This window comes from Montipora capricornis, chromosome 13, assembly GCF_036669925.1.
Source record: "Montipora capricornis isolate CH-2021 chromosome 13, ASM3666992v2, whole genome shotgun sequence".
Taxonomy (NCBI): domain Eukaryota; kingdom Metazoa; phylum Cnidaria; class Anthozoa; order Scleractinia; family Acroporidae; genus Montipora; species Montipora capricornis.
Window position 1 is genome coordinate 3,577,746 of NC_090895.1, and position 12,500 is coordinate 3,590,245.

Here is a 12,500-nt window from a genome sequence, read left to right on the forward strand (position 1 = left end):
ACATTAAGAAGAAGAGTTGCGATAGTGAAAAAAAATGGTACGGTGTTGTCGGTGGCATATTGCAAAGTTTCAGCGGAAATAACAGTTCATAACAAAATCAGTGCAAACAAGCTTGCTATCACGAATGGAACTCTCTTACGTACCTAAAGACTCGGCCATTTTCTCACACACTGTGTTCTCTTGAAATTCAACATCGTCGACGGCTATATCACTAAACGCACTAGCTCCAATCACGCTTTCAAACGTTACCTATATCAATAGACAGCAAGACAGGAATAAAATGATTCTTGCAAGATACAAAGTCCCTTGAACATCCTCGGTTATTCTTTTGGTACGACTAAACTAAACAGATTAGGTTCTAATATTACAAGAGTGGTCTGAGTGGAGTGACCCTTGTGGCCGGAGCTGCAGCCCGACAACAACCTTTGTAGCAGGGATGATGAGTGCTCAGTTTGAGTTTGTTAACCAGCGGTTTAGTTTGCCAGATTAGTATCCAGTTTCACGCGGTTACAAGTACCTCCTGGAAGAAATGCGCCATGTTTGTTATTAAGTTCAAACCTGTTTCGTACGTATCATTAAAATATCATTCCCTTCGGTGTCTGTTGTTTTGTATTATGATACTAGCTTCATTTTCCTTTCGTTTTTCATCTTATCTTAGAAACTGTGTAAGAAAAGTGGTGAGAAGCGTGATAGAACCGTGTCTTGACGTTAGGAAACTGTGTGGAGTCTTCTTTGAAGGGTATGTCAACCGAGTCAAGGAATTGTATTGACGAACTCTGTATGTTATGCTTATAAATCTTTTAAGGTTTTTAGAAGTTTAATTTCTCCTTCTGCTAAAGTTGGGGTTGGAGTACAAGAAAGCACTTTACAGTTCTGTGCTCAGTTTATACCAGGCGTTTGAATAAAAGCGAGGCTGGAGTTGACCTTGTTTTGATACAAACCTCACAGCTTTTCTCATGTAGATAGAAACTCGTAAGCATTACAACAATATGATTTACATTGGAAAAGCAACGAGGTTTGTATAAAAGCAGGGTCAACTCCAGCCTCACTTTTATTGAAAGACGTTGTAACTGAGCACAGAACTTTAAATGGTCTATAGGCCATTTCCGAGTTCGTGCCTGCCTCCTCTTCAAAGCGAGTCTAAGTGCAAAGTGTTTGTGATGATAATTAGTTGTACTTTACATATGAATGAAAACTAATTTTCATTAAAAAAAATTCGCACTTAGACTCGCTTTGAAGAGGAGACAGACATGAACTCGAAAATGGCCTATTCAAAAACCAGTTATATCGAAGTGATAGGGGCAATGGCCTTGTGGTTATAGTGGTCTTGCTTGTTCGTTCAAGTGTCAGTGGACTTGGGACAAGTTCATTTCTTCGAGTCATTTCCTGAGAAATAAATTTGGTTGCTGTCACCTTGACCAACAAATCCTTTTCAAAAAAATATAGTATTCATGGTGTCATTACCGTATATATGCCATCAAAGATAAGGGGAACTGCCGCCTTGTACCAGCTGTTCCCTTGGTTTCCTGATATCTGCCACAAAACCCGATCTTGAACTTTAACTCTCAGGCTTCCCATGGACTGTCCATAGAGGTGATAATAAAACACCATACATGTAGCATTTCCATTGCTTTGTATCTTTGGTGAGATCAGTCTAGCAACGTCACCATTCAATCGACCTGAAGCTTCTGTGAAGATGTAATACCCTACAACGGAAGACGAGCTTAGCGTGTGAAATTCCAAACCAGAAAAATTGAAGAAGGAGTATTTCTCAATCTCCCAGGACTAGATTATCTCAGTGGGGTTCATAAATGACAGAAGAAGCGGGATTCCCTCCTAAAATGCAATATATTGATTCTTGCAAACAAGAATTAGCGTTTAATTAACAAATTCAAACAATTTCTGGGCACTTTGATTTTTAACATGTACATTTCCTTCCCTTTCTTTGCAAATCTGGAAGTTGAAAACGTGAGCACGCAACAGAAAATTTTGGCATTCACCCTTATTATTGGTCGGAACGATCACAAAATAATTGAAAACGTTAGGTCAAAATCGCAGAACTTGAGCTCTCTAAAAGGGACCATGACACAGAATACTTTAGTGTACCCATTCCAGAGGTATGATCCCGCGATGGTCCTGTGTGAATAGATGGTGTTGGCCCAAACTGGCGAGTCCACTTAAACGATGCGGGGCTACCAGGGCCATTATCCCAACGACAATACCACGTGTCAAAGTTGCAGCTTGCATCTGAAACAAACCATTAACAAACTAAGGTTAAAAACAAGCCTCGACATAATGAAAAATCGTTAGGACAATGGCATTTTTGTTTCAAGCAGAAGAATCGTCGAGATTTCGGAGTCAAGTGATATTTATTCTGCTTGTGTTAAGCGGATATCATTTAGCTTCTGCATGTCACATTTTATTGATTTCTCGGTTTCTCTAAACAATCGATCATTTCATTTTGTCAAGAATGGTAAAGTTCTCTTAATCTTCTGGTGAGTGATAAAATATAACAACTTGCGAATCCACTCAATCTGAGTAAGCGTGTTTAATTTTTCCCCGGCACTCCCATGACATGGGCAAACGATGTATTTCTCTAAAACGTGTTCAAGCGTTAATATGTGAAAAGATCAAACTGCGATGCTTAAGAAAAACGTGTAGGCAATACACAATAGGTAGCTCTCCTTTGTTACCGATCCAGCAATTCTGGCACCTTTTGTTGTGATCTCGAAGTTAATGAGTGCATTTTAACTCGAAGGCTAGTTGTTAAATTTGGTACATCTCTTTACATAAAAGGGAACAACAGGGCCGTGTTTTCTCGATGATTACTTGAGCCATGAAACCAGTGCACGAAAGAAAGCATTCCCTGCGGAAAAACTAAACCAATCTCGAAGTTAGTGTATTTTGCCTGATTTACGATGGATTTTATCTCACCTTTTGCTCGAACTGTGTGGTTGGTGTCACAAATCACCCCGGCATCTTTGCCATGGTTACAGTCGCTTATCCTCCAGCCACTATGAACACAAGCTGCTAGCGTATGTTCGGTTCCAGTGCAATTTAAGTCGTCCAACCACATTGGTCCTGAATTAGCGCCACCAAAACTAGCCAGACCAACGGCTCGTATGTACCCCAACATGCGACACAGAACATGAGCATCAAGGATGTCCCAGGAATCATCACATATCTTTCCCCATTGGCCGTTGTAGTAAAGAAACACGCGGCCTTGGTTCAAATGTCCATGTAGGTGATCTACCAACTCTACATATACATCTGTGAAGAGAATAAGGATCGATTTAAAACATCACAAATGAATACTTGACCTAATTATTGTTGTTAATTATCACAGAGCGGACCACCAACTCTTGGCACTCAACCCGTGTTGTTAAGAAGTGTACTGCTTTGATCGTCGCCTTTAAAAGAGAAAAACGTAATGATCCTGGCAGGATTCAGGAAGATGGCAAAAGACTTTTCTGCCTCCTGCAAAGGATGGAAAGATAAACCTAAATGAACGAGTAAAGGTAGAACCTTTAGTTATCTAATCTGAACACCCCATCAAAGAAATCCCATTTTTGTACTTTTTGACTTACCTGGTGGTGAGGTAGTAATGGCTGAGGTCATTACCGCACCTGAAGGGGAAGGTTTTAGTGCAGTCGGTTCAACACCCGTGACCAAGCTAGATAGCGAATCGGTGGTGAAAACGGAGGCTATTTGCAAAGTCCTGGATGGAGAAGGTGGGATCGTAGCTGATGTCATCGGTGAGCTGTATGAGGCTGGACTTGTCTTGGTACTCATATGGTGCAAAGTGTCCTCTTGCGATGGGTAGTGACATATAACCTCTGCATCTTGTCTATGATCACAGTTGTTCTCTCCCCAGTCACTATGGCCGCAATCCGATAAAGACTTTTCGTTTCCGGTACAGGATAATTGACTGAGCCACACAGGACCAGTCCCTCCTCGATGATCGGAGCAACAATTTGCGGTCCAGGCCCCAAGATATCCTAGCATTCTACACACAACTATTGCATCTGGAATATCCCAGCCATTGCTACATACCGTGCCCCAGTATCCATTGTAGTAAACCTCTACGCGACCCTTATTGGGAGTTCTGCCACCAACAAGTCGCACGTTTACAGAGAAATCTAAAGGCAAATGAACAAAATTGGAAATAAATGCACAAATTAACATTACGGTACACAATAAGCCTTTTGATGAAATTCCACAGAGCGTTAAAAGAAAGTTGCTTTACGACAAACAACCTACTCTTCACCTTGTACTTCCAACTTCATTATGCTCTTGGGCGCTGCAAGGGAGCTGATCAGGGTGCAGCGATATCGAGTCAAATCAGTGTCCGTGACATTCTTCAACCTCAGTGTCATGTCGGATCCAGGAATAACATCGAACGTGTTGCGTGCTCCAATTTCAACGTACTCTCCACCATAAAGCCGTTTGATTGCCATAACTTGCCATTGATTGCTGAAGAGGAACAACTCTCGTTCCAACAGAATGAAACCAAATTGATTTACGGCCGAACTTTCTTGCGGTGTCAGTGATAAGAGCGTCCATGCTAAGGTGGCGGGTGAACCTTGGTGCACATCTTGTGGTTGTGTGATGCTCCACCTCAGGGAGTCTGCGAAAACAATCAGAGATAACTACGGATATATGCCCAGAAATACATGTAACTAGTTAAACAACCTATTTTGATGAGCGTAACGAAGTGTCCCTTTAAGCTCTTCGTCAATCGTGTCTAGGAATTCGGACTGTTAACTTCACAAATTTTCCCCCAAGCTCGTATCCCCAAGTAAAGGTAAACGACTGCATTTGCTCTAACCTAAAAATAACACTAACCCTGACATTTAGCTTTTTGCTGGATATGGTTAGCAAACGCTTAGACTTGCAAAACATTTCGCTTTGGATATCAGAATGGACCCTTATCACGCGGGGCGTATTTTGGCCAGAAACAATAGATTTCGTAGGCCGAGCCTCGAGTTCATGTGTTTGGAAACGAGTTTTACCGCGCAAAAACAAAAGGTTCTAGTCCCTCGGGACTCAACGTGGTCGCTGCGTGAAAGGAGTCCAATCCATTTAAGCGCATTTCTCAATATTAGTGGCTTTCATGACATGAAATCCTGCATTACAATGAATAAATCATTTCCAAGGGGATTTTTAGGCTCGATTTTTAGCCGCTGTTCGGGAAACGAGCCCGCGCTCCTCGGGGAGGAACGAAGACCGGACACGAGAGAGCGGCGGAAATCGAGCCTAGGGTATTTTACGTTGAAACAGATCTATAATGCTGGTGCGAATGGCTTTAGTACGTAGATATGAAAAAGCGAGACACAAACATGTATCTTACATGATAATTGTAGGAGTGAAAAGAGTCTCCAGATGCGTAAGGCCGTCACAATCATTGCATGGTTTCTGAAAGAGAGGAAGAGAGAGAAAAAACAAAACATGCTTAAAGGCCTTTGAAAACTTTTCCATATTCACCGACAATTTATTTTTTTTTTATTGAGTGGCGAAAAAACCAAAGGGCAATCCATTCCTCTGGCCAATCATGATGAAAAACGTAGAAAAAATGAACACATAAATGATGATTCGAAGATATATTATTTAGCAGAGCAAGGTAATGCGCAAATTTTTTCATAATCGATTTTGCGCAAGAACGTTCGGTGTAAACGAACCAATTTACACAACAAAGCACAAAAACAGAAATCCTGAAACATTTTTTTGACAACTTCAGACTAAATTTTGATTCTAAACTGCATTCGGTGATGGTTTTATTCAGTTTGGTTTAAAATTGGTGTAAAAGCAGTCAAGTTATGTCTCCGCAAACTAGAACATGAGATTTCGGTTGATTTATCCGTTGACAGCATTTCCAAATCGATGTCTTTTGCCTTTTTTTCTTGAGATCACTGATATTTTATTATTCTGCTCAGAATGGGTCCAAAACGCAGGAAACTTATGTTTAGCTTACCATTTAATATCGATATCAATTCTTTTACAGTCTTCAGTTGTATTTTATTCCACATCATAATTTCTATCACCTCGTAACGAAGTTAGCTTCGTTTAACTTCTCAATGTTCTCCCTAAATGAATTTAGATGCCTCCATACAAGATATTATGACAAAAAAATACAACTTATGTATACTGCATGAATCTTCAATTGCATGGAGATTTGCAACTAAAAACACATGTATACACTAACATTAAAAAAAAAAATTCGAACTTCTTTTTAGGAAGGCCGAAATTTCCCAAAATTTCTCAGTTGTCACGTAAAGAGTTTATGTATTGAAAAAGAAAGGAATTATGAGTGCGAGTTGTACGTAGAAAGTAAATAAGACTACGACAAACTACATTTATCATGAGCGAAAGGCTAATTAAGTCCAAAATTGGGTTCGCTTACCTTTCAAAGCCGGATGTATTGAAAATCTAACGTCAAAACAAGGAAAAAGGTAGGAAAGGTGCGCTTTTGAAGTGACAGACTACGCTCTTCATAAGGAATAGAAGCTTTAAAACCAGGGGAAGAAAGAAATTTTAGAAACTGGAAGTTGTCGGCCTCACAACTATTATATGAAGGGTAAACTTTCAACTAGGAAACCAGAACCGATTTGCCCAGAGAAACCATCCAGCATTGAAGCGGACACTACATGCCAAAGTCAGCGAGGACTTAAGGCTCTTTGTCACGCTTTCATCCCCCACAGCTGATGCTTAGCGAGACCTTATTATAATCGTATCGTGATGCAAGCCTATATAATAAAATGACTGCGGGCGTTTTCTTCATACTATGTCTTTATGAATATAAAAGACCCTAAGCTGGTAAGACGTCATCATGCTAAATTATGTTTGTCTATGGAAAGTTGTCTGCTGAACAAGGGCATAATGAAAATTCTCAGCCTCTTGAGAATTCTATGTGAAGGTGAGATTCGAGAAAGAAGGTTGTGAGTCAACTAACTGTTTCAGCTGTGAGGATAAATTCACTGACAACGTCAAAACTAGATATATGAGACCGTTCGCATATTCAAATTCGTTGGAAGGCAGATGGTAGGCCTTCTTTTAGGAGGAAGCTTATAGTTAGCGTGCAGTTGCCAAATTCCCAGTTCCTTTTTTCATTGTCTCTTTTATCTTGTGGAATTTTTTTTCCAAAGACCCCTAACACAATAGTTATCCAAAAATGAAGCGCTGTTTCAAACAAATTTGTCAAATAACTGCCTCCTTAGTCGAAATTCGGAAGGCAGACAACGAGTCCTTTTCCTTTGTCAAAAATTCAGGGAAAAAAATGTAGCGGTATCTTGTTCTCGTCAGCTGAATTCAATTTGCAAGCTAATGACGGGTCATACAAAAGAGAATTTAAAATTTTAGTGGCTTCACTAGGTCGTAAAAGTTTCCGATACACTTCAATAGCACCTGGTTAGTCGCACGCAATAAAAGGAGAGTCATTTAATACCGATTTTCTGTCTCAATGAATTGATTAATAACTGAGGTAGGCACGGGTTTCCCCATCGGCAAACATTTTGCCTTTTTTGGATTTATTTTTAATGCAGTAAGGCACGGCTCTTTTTGCCGGAAGAGGTGCTGACTACTTTTGCTGTCGTCATCAACTCCGGAACATTTCTCAATTTCCTGTCGACACGACGATCAGTCTCAAGAAGTATCAACACTTGTAATGTAACGAAAGGTGAACGAAAGTTCGAGATAATTTTCTGCCACAAAGTATTTTGACTAGACTTGGATACAACAAGCTTGTAACAAAAGAATTGAAGTTGACGTCAATCGTGAAAAACCTACCTGTTGTTGTTTGGAAATCAAGGGTTGTTAAGATCCCAAAATAAATTCCGAAAATAACAAAAGCTTGTCATGCCTGAGTTACTCCGAAAGATGTGCAAACGACGGATTGAACTCAGCAATATGAAGGCCGTTTATACGCTTTTTTATCTCATACAAAGCTTCGTTTTGTTGGGTAAGTAGCGTCAAACTTTAAAGAGGTTTCTGTATGAATATCTTGACGCGATAAGATTGTTGTGGTGTAAAACTTCGCTGAAATAGCGCTAAAATATTTCCTATCGAAGTTCATTAGAAGTTCGCCTTATTTAACTGCTTTGTTTATTTGCTTTCGTTTCTTTTAGAGGGATTTCAGTGGTCCTTTCGACAGCAAGCAAACCATGTTATTAGCGTAGAAGTTGGTTCAGAGGTTTCTCTACCTTGCGAATACGAACTGACTCCGCAAGAACAGCAGGAAGCAAATATATTCCATCTGCTAACATGGACACGAGAGGAACCCGTAAACAGCGAACAATGGGCTGGTTTAGCGATCAAATCCACACTAACGGGAAGCAAGGTTATATATGATAATCCACAGCGCATTTTTATCACCAACGGAACGTTGACGGTCAAGAACGTTACCGTTAAAGATTGGACACGTTACCAATGCGCATTTCAAAGTAGCTTCTTCACCACACCGAGCGTGATTAACTTGGATGTTAAACGTAAGCATTATTATATTAAATCGATCAGTAGATTCTCAACATTCCCAAGTGAGTAATTCTCAAACGTCCGTGCTAAGACAAAGGGAAAACTTAATGGTATTTTCGTTATTTATATCGCTAAACAAATCACAGCTTTGCAACAACAGCCAGTGGAGGAGAGCTGCTACACAACTGCAGCGGAGATCACTCTTCTCGCAATTTTAGCAGTGTCACGATTTTGTATTTCAGCCATGTTCTCCCTTTAACCATCATGTACATATTTACAATAGTTCAAAACTTTCTTACCTCAAATTTTCATTGAAGACGCAAACTGTATTTTTGTTATAAATATGGTAAGTTATCAAGCCACGGAATGCGGTTCCTTATGTAATCTTAATCCTCCTCTAATGCATAAACCTGCTAGGAAGCAGTTGTCGGGTTCATTACACTGGTAAACTGTTGTTCACTTCCGACGAGTTTAAATTCGTTGCCCCCTGACTTTGATATTTCAGCGATGTTCAAAGATTTGTGTACACGACATCATGGTTGTCAAGTTCGCTATTGTTCAGTTAAATGTTCTGTTTAAGTGACGAGGGATTTATGTCAAAAATCAGTACGTATAAGCGTCCAAATATTTGATAAAATTTGACCTTTGGTAGGACTTTAATTTCCTCTTCAAGGTATCAAATGTTGGAGTTTTTAGGTGATGGATGAATATTAAACATCTTCGAATCGACAGTAACACTGCCATTTCGAGGAGGGTGTCAAAATTTGAAAGCGTCACACATTGCAAATGAAACTATTATGTCTTATTTGGGAAACGACTTTGTGGTTCAACCCGATTCCTTGACGATTCCCTTAAAAAGCAAGCAACTTGATTCCTTGACGAGCAGCTCGCGATCACGATGGTCGCAAAGCAAGGCCACTACTTAATTATTCATAGTTTTTTGAAAATGCTGAAATAGTAGAAATAATATTGAAACTTTGAATATTATTTTTATGTTATAAATGTGGTAGCTCTTGAAGTTTTCAGTACAGATTTTGCATAAAAAAGGTGCAAGCAACTTTTTTTTTCGAATCTGTGCTATTTTACGCTTCACAGTTTTTTCCATAGTAATGTTCTATTCGAGAAAGGTTTCCTTGGGTGCGGGAGGAATTTTCTTTTTTCTTTTCGATTATGTCAAGGTTCACTTGCTTTTAAAGGGCCTGGAGAAAAACACTAAAAGATGTCTGGCATCATGCCCAACGTGTTTGTTGGGTGCATTAATAAACACTTTTGAGGTGATTTTAAAATCACCTTGGAAGTTCCATACTTGAAATAATCTCTTTCACCCACGCAGAAATTATATGTTTTATAGTTGTTGTTGCTGTTTTTTAAATCGGTAATTATAGTTATAACTACGTTATAACCGAGAGTGAGGTCGTGACAGCAAAATCTCAAACTGAGGCCTTGCCGTATTGACCGAGCAGGAGCGAGGTCAATACAGCCAGGCCGAGGTATGAGATTTTGCTGTAACGACCGAACGGTCGAGGTTATTAAGTTGTTTATTACATGGCCAACAGAACGGTCCTAAAGAAGACAAAACTAATTTGCATAACCATAATCGGCCCGTGGGCATTACAGGAAAATAATGCCCTAGCGCTTAGCTGCTGCTAGCCAATCAGAGCGCGCGTTATATCGGCCGGAAACACTAGCCATGTAATAAATATTGTACTTTTGCTTGGCAAGACTGAATAGACTGTGCGATGTTGTTGAGAACGGAAAGTTTACAGAATGTCTAGGAACAAATTATTATCTACAGCGAACAAGACTGGACGTTGTTAGCTACTTCGTTTGCAAGCATATCTTTGGCCTGAAATATTGAGTGTGATTAAACCCGGTTTTCATCTTGCGATAATTTTCCTATTATGCTTTCCAGACCCTCCTGCGATAACGCTTCAGCCATTATCCCAAGAGGTTACCGAGGGAAATGGGACCAGCCTACTCTGCAGTGCATCTGGTAATCCACAACCGAAGATAACGTGGACTAAACTAGGAAGCAGCGCTGTCCTTTCTTCGTCAAATACCCTTACTTTGACCAATCTGAGCAGCGAAGATGATGGAGCGGTGTACACGTGCACGGTGGAAAATTACCTTGGATCGACGCAAGCATCTGCCACAATAACCATGTTATGTAAGTGACACCGAAAATCTTACTGCAGCAGATCTTTAGTGAAATTTGGATCAAGTTTTCAGTGTCTTGCTCATTGATATATTTTAAGGAAAAACGCGCAACTTAAATCAGAACAGAGCTACGGTTCTTCAAGGAACTGATAGAGGCTGAAAGGCATAAATGAAGACGACCTTATGAGAGCAAGTCAAAATTCTATATCGTAGATGACGACCAGACGGTCCAGGGGTACCGAACCTCAAGTTTCTGAAAATATCTGTTCGGAAGACGATTTGAGATCTAGAATTTTCGGAACATTTGTTGTAAAATTTCTTGCTTGCCTGCCTCTCCTAGAATTTTTCGAACATCTAAAAGATGGTATATTGCCCATTTTTAACGGATTTTTACCCTAAAAATGAAGGGGTAGTTTCTAAAGAAACTGTGGTGCTGCGTCGGTGGGGAAGTAGTATACAAAAATTTGGTTTTATCAACGGAGCTGATAATGTAAATTGGCCACCGTACAGAGATTCTAAAAGCTGACTTTTCGAGCGTTAGCCCTTCGTCAGAGTGAATCGAGGGATTATGGGTTACGTGTAGTTTTTATAGTAGAGTAGGAGCTACGCTATTGGTGGTAACATGGCAACGTGAAAAATAGGAATATATTAGTTAAATGAAAAGCGTTCTTTAATACCGTGAGGATTAAGGGTGCCGATTTGAAAGATGAATTTTTGTTCCAGATTCTTGCGGCTTTCCGTCGTACCTAGATGTAGGGAAAGGCCGCAGATAGCCATGTGTTTTTTGGAGTGGTTAGGCAGATTAAAATGGCGAGCGACTGGCTTAGATGCATCCTTGTATCTTGCATTACAGGAAAATAATGCCACAGCGCTTAGCTGCTCCTAGCCAATCAGAGCGCGCGTTATATCGGCCGGAAACACTAGCCATGTAATAAATATTGTACTTTTGCTTGGCAAGACTGAATAGACTGAACTTGACATAAACACTCAAATTGTGCCGTTTGCGATGTTGTTGAGAACGGAAAGTTTACAGAATGTCTAGGAACAAATTATTATCTACAGCGAACAAGACTGGACGTTGTTAGCTACTTCGTTTGCAAGCATATCTTTGGGTTTTCATCTTGCGATAATTTTCCTATTATGCTTTCCAGACCCTCCTGCGATAACGCTTCAGCCATTATCCCAAGAGGTTACCGAGGGAAATGGGACCAGCCTACTCTGCAGTGCATCTGGTAATCCACAACCGAAGATAACGTGGACTAAACTAGGAAGCAGCGCTGTCCTTTCTTCGTCAAATACCCTTACTTTGACCAATCTGAGCAGCGAAGATGATGGAGCGGTGTACACGTGCACGGTGGAAAATTACCTTGGATCGACGCAAGCATCTGCCACAATAACCATGTTATGTAAGTGACACCGAAAATCTTACTGCAGCAGATCTTTAGTGAAATTTGGATCAAGTTTTCAGTGTCTTGCTCATTGATATATTTTAAGGAAAAACGCGCAACTTAAATCAGAACAGAGCTACGGTTCTTCAAGGAAGTGATAGAGGCTGAAAGGCATAAATGAAGACGACCTTATGAGAGCAAGTCAAAATTTTATATTGTAGATTACGACCAGACCCTCCAGGGGTACCCAACGTCAATTTTCTGAAAATATCTGTTCGGAAGACGATTTGAGATCTAGAATTTTCGGAAGATTTGTTGTAAAATTTCTTGCTTGCCTGCCTCTCCTAGAATTTTTCGAACATCTAAAAGATGGTATATTGCCCATTTTTAACGGATTTTTACCCTAAAAATGAAGGGGTAGTTTCTAAAGAAACTGTGGTACTGCGTCGGTGGGGAAGTAGTATACAAAAATTTGGTTTTATCAACGGA

General features: G+C 40.1%; 2 protein-coding genes across 3 annotated transcripts in view; one reads left to right on the forward strand and one right to left on the reverse strand.

Annotated features, from left to right (window-relative positions):
* The window catches only part of LOC138029721 (uncharacterized), a 20,618-nt gene extending 11,599 nt beyond the window's left edge, over positions 1-9,019 (reverse strand). Inside the window, exons 1-8 of the mRNA XM_068877479.1 lie at positions 8,766-9,019; positions 5,351-5,415; positions 4,268-4,627; positions 3,588-4,139; positions 2,935-3,270; positions 2,107-2,247; positions 1,465-1,706; positions 144-249 (exon numbers count right to left, since the gene is read on the reverse strand). Coding sequence (XP_068733580.1) covers positions 144-249; positions 1,465-1,706; positions 2,107-2,247; positions 2,935-3,270; positions 3,588-4,139; positions 4,268-4,627; positions 5,351-5,405 — 1,792 coding nt within the window. The 5' untranslated portion in view covers positions 5,406-5,415; positions 8,766-9,019. The remainder of the gene's footprint in view (positions 1-143; positions 250-1,464; positions 1,707-2,106; positions 2,248-2,934; positions 3,271-3,587; positions 4,140-4,267; positions 4,628-5,350; positions 5,416-8,765) is intronic.
* LOC138029753 (peroxidasin homolog) overlaps positions 7,625-12,500 on the forward strand; it is a 20,625-nt gene continuing 15,749 nt past the window's right edge. The window contains exons 1-4 of one of the 2 annotated variants that reach the window (XM_068877566.1): positions 7,625-7,954; positions 8,121-8,480; positions 10,379-10,633; positions 11,775-12,029. In XM_068877566.1, coding sequence (XP_068733667.1) covers positions 7,852-7,954; positions 8,121-8,480; positions 10,379-10,633; positions 11,775-12,029 — 973 coding nt within the window. In that variant the 5' untranslated portion in view covers positions 7,625-7,851. The remainder of the gene's footprint in view (positions 7,955-8,120; positions 8,481-10,378; positions 10,634-11,774; positions 12,030-12,500) is intronic. The other variant, XM_068877567.1, reaches the window with a different exon arrangement.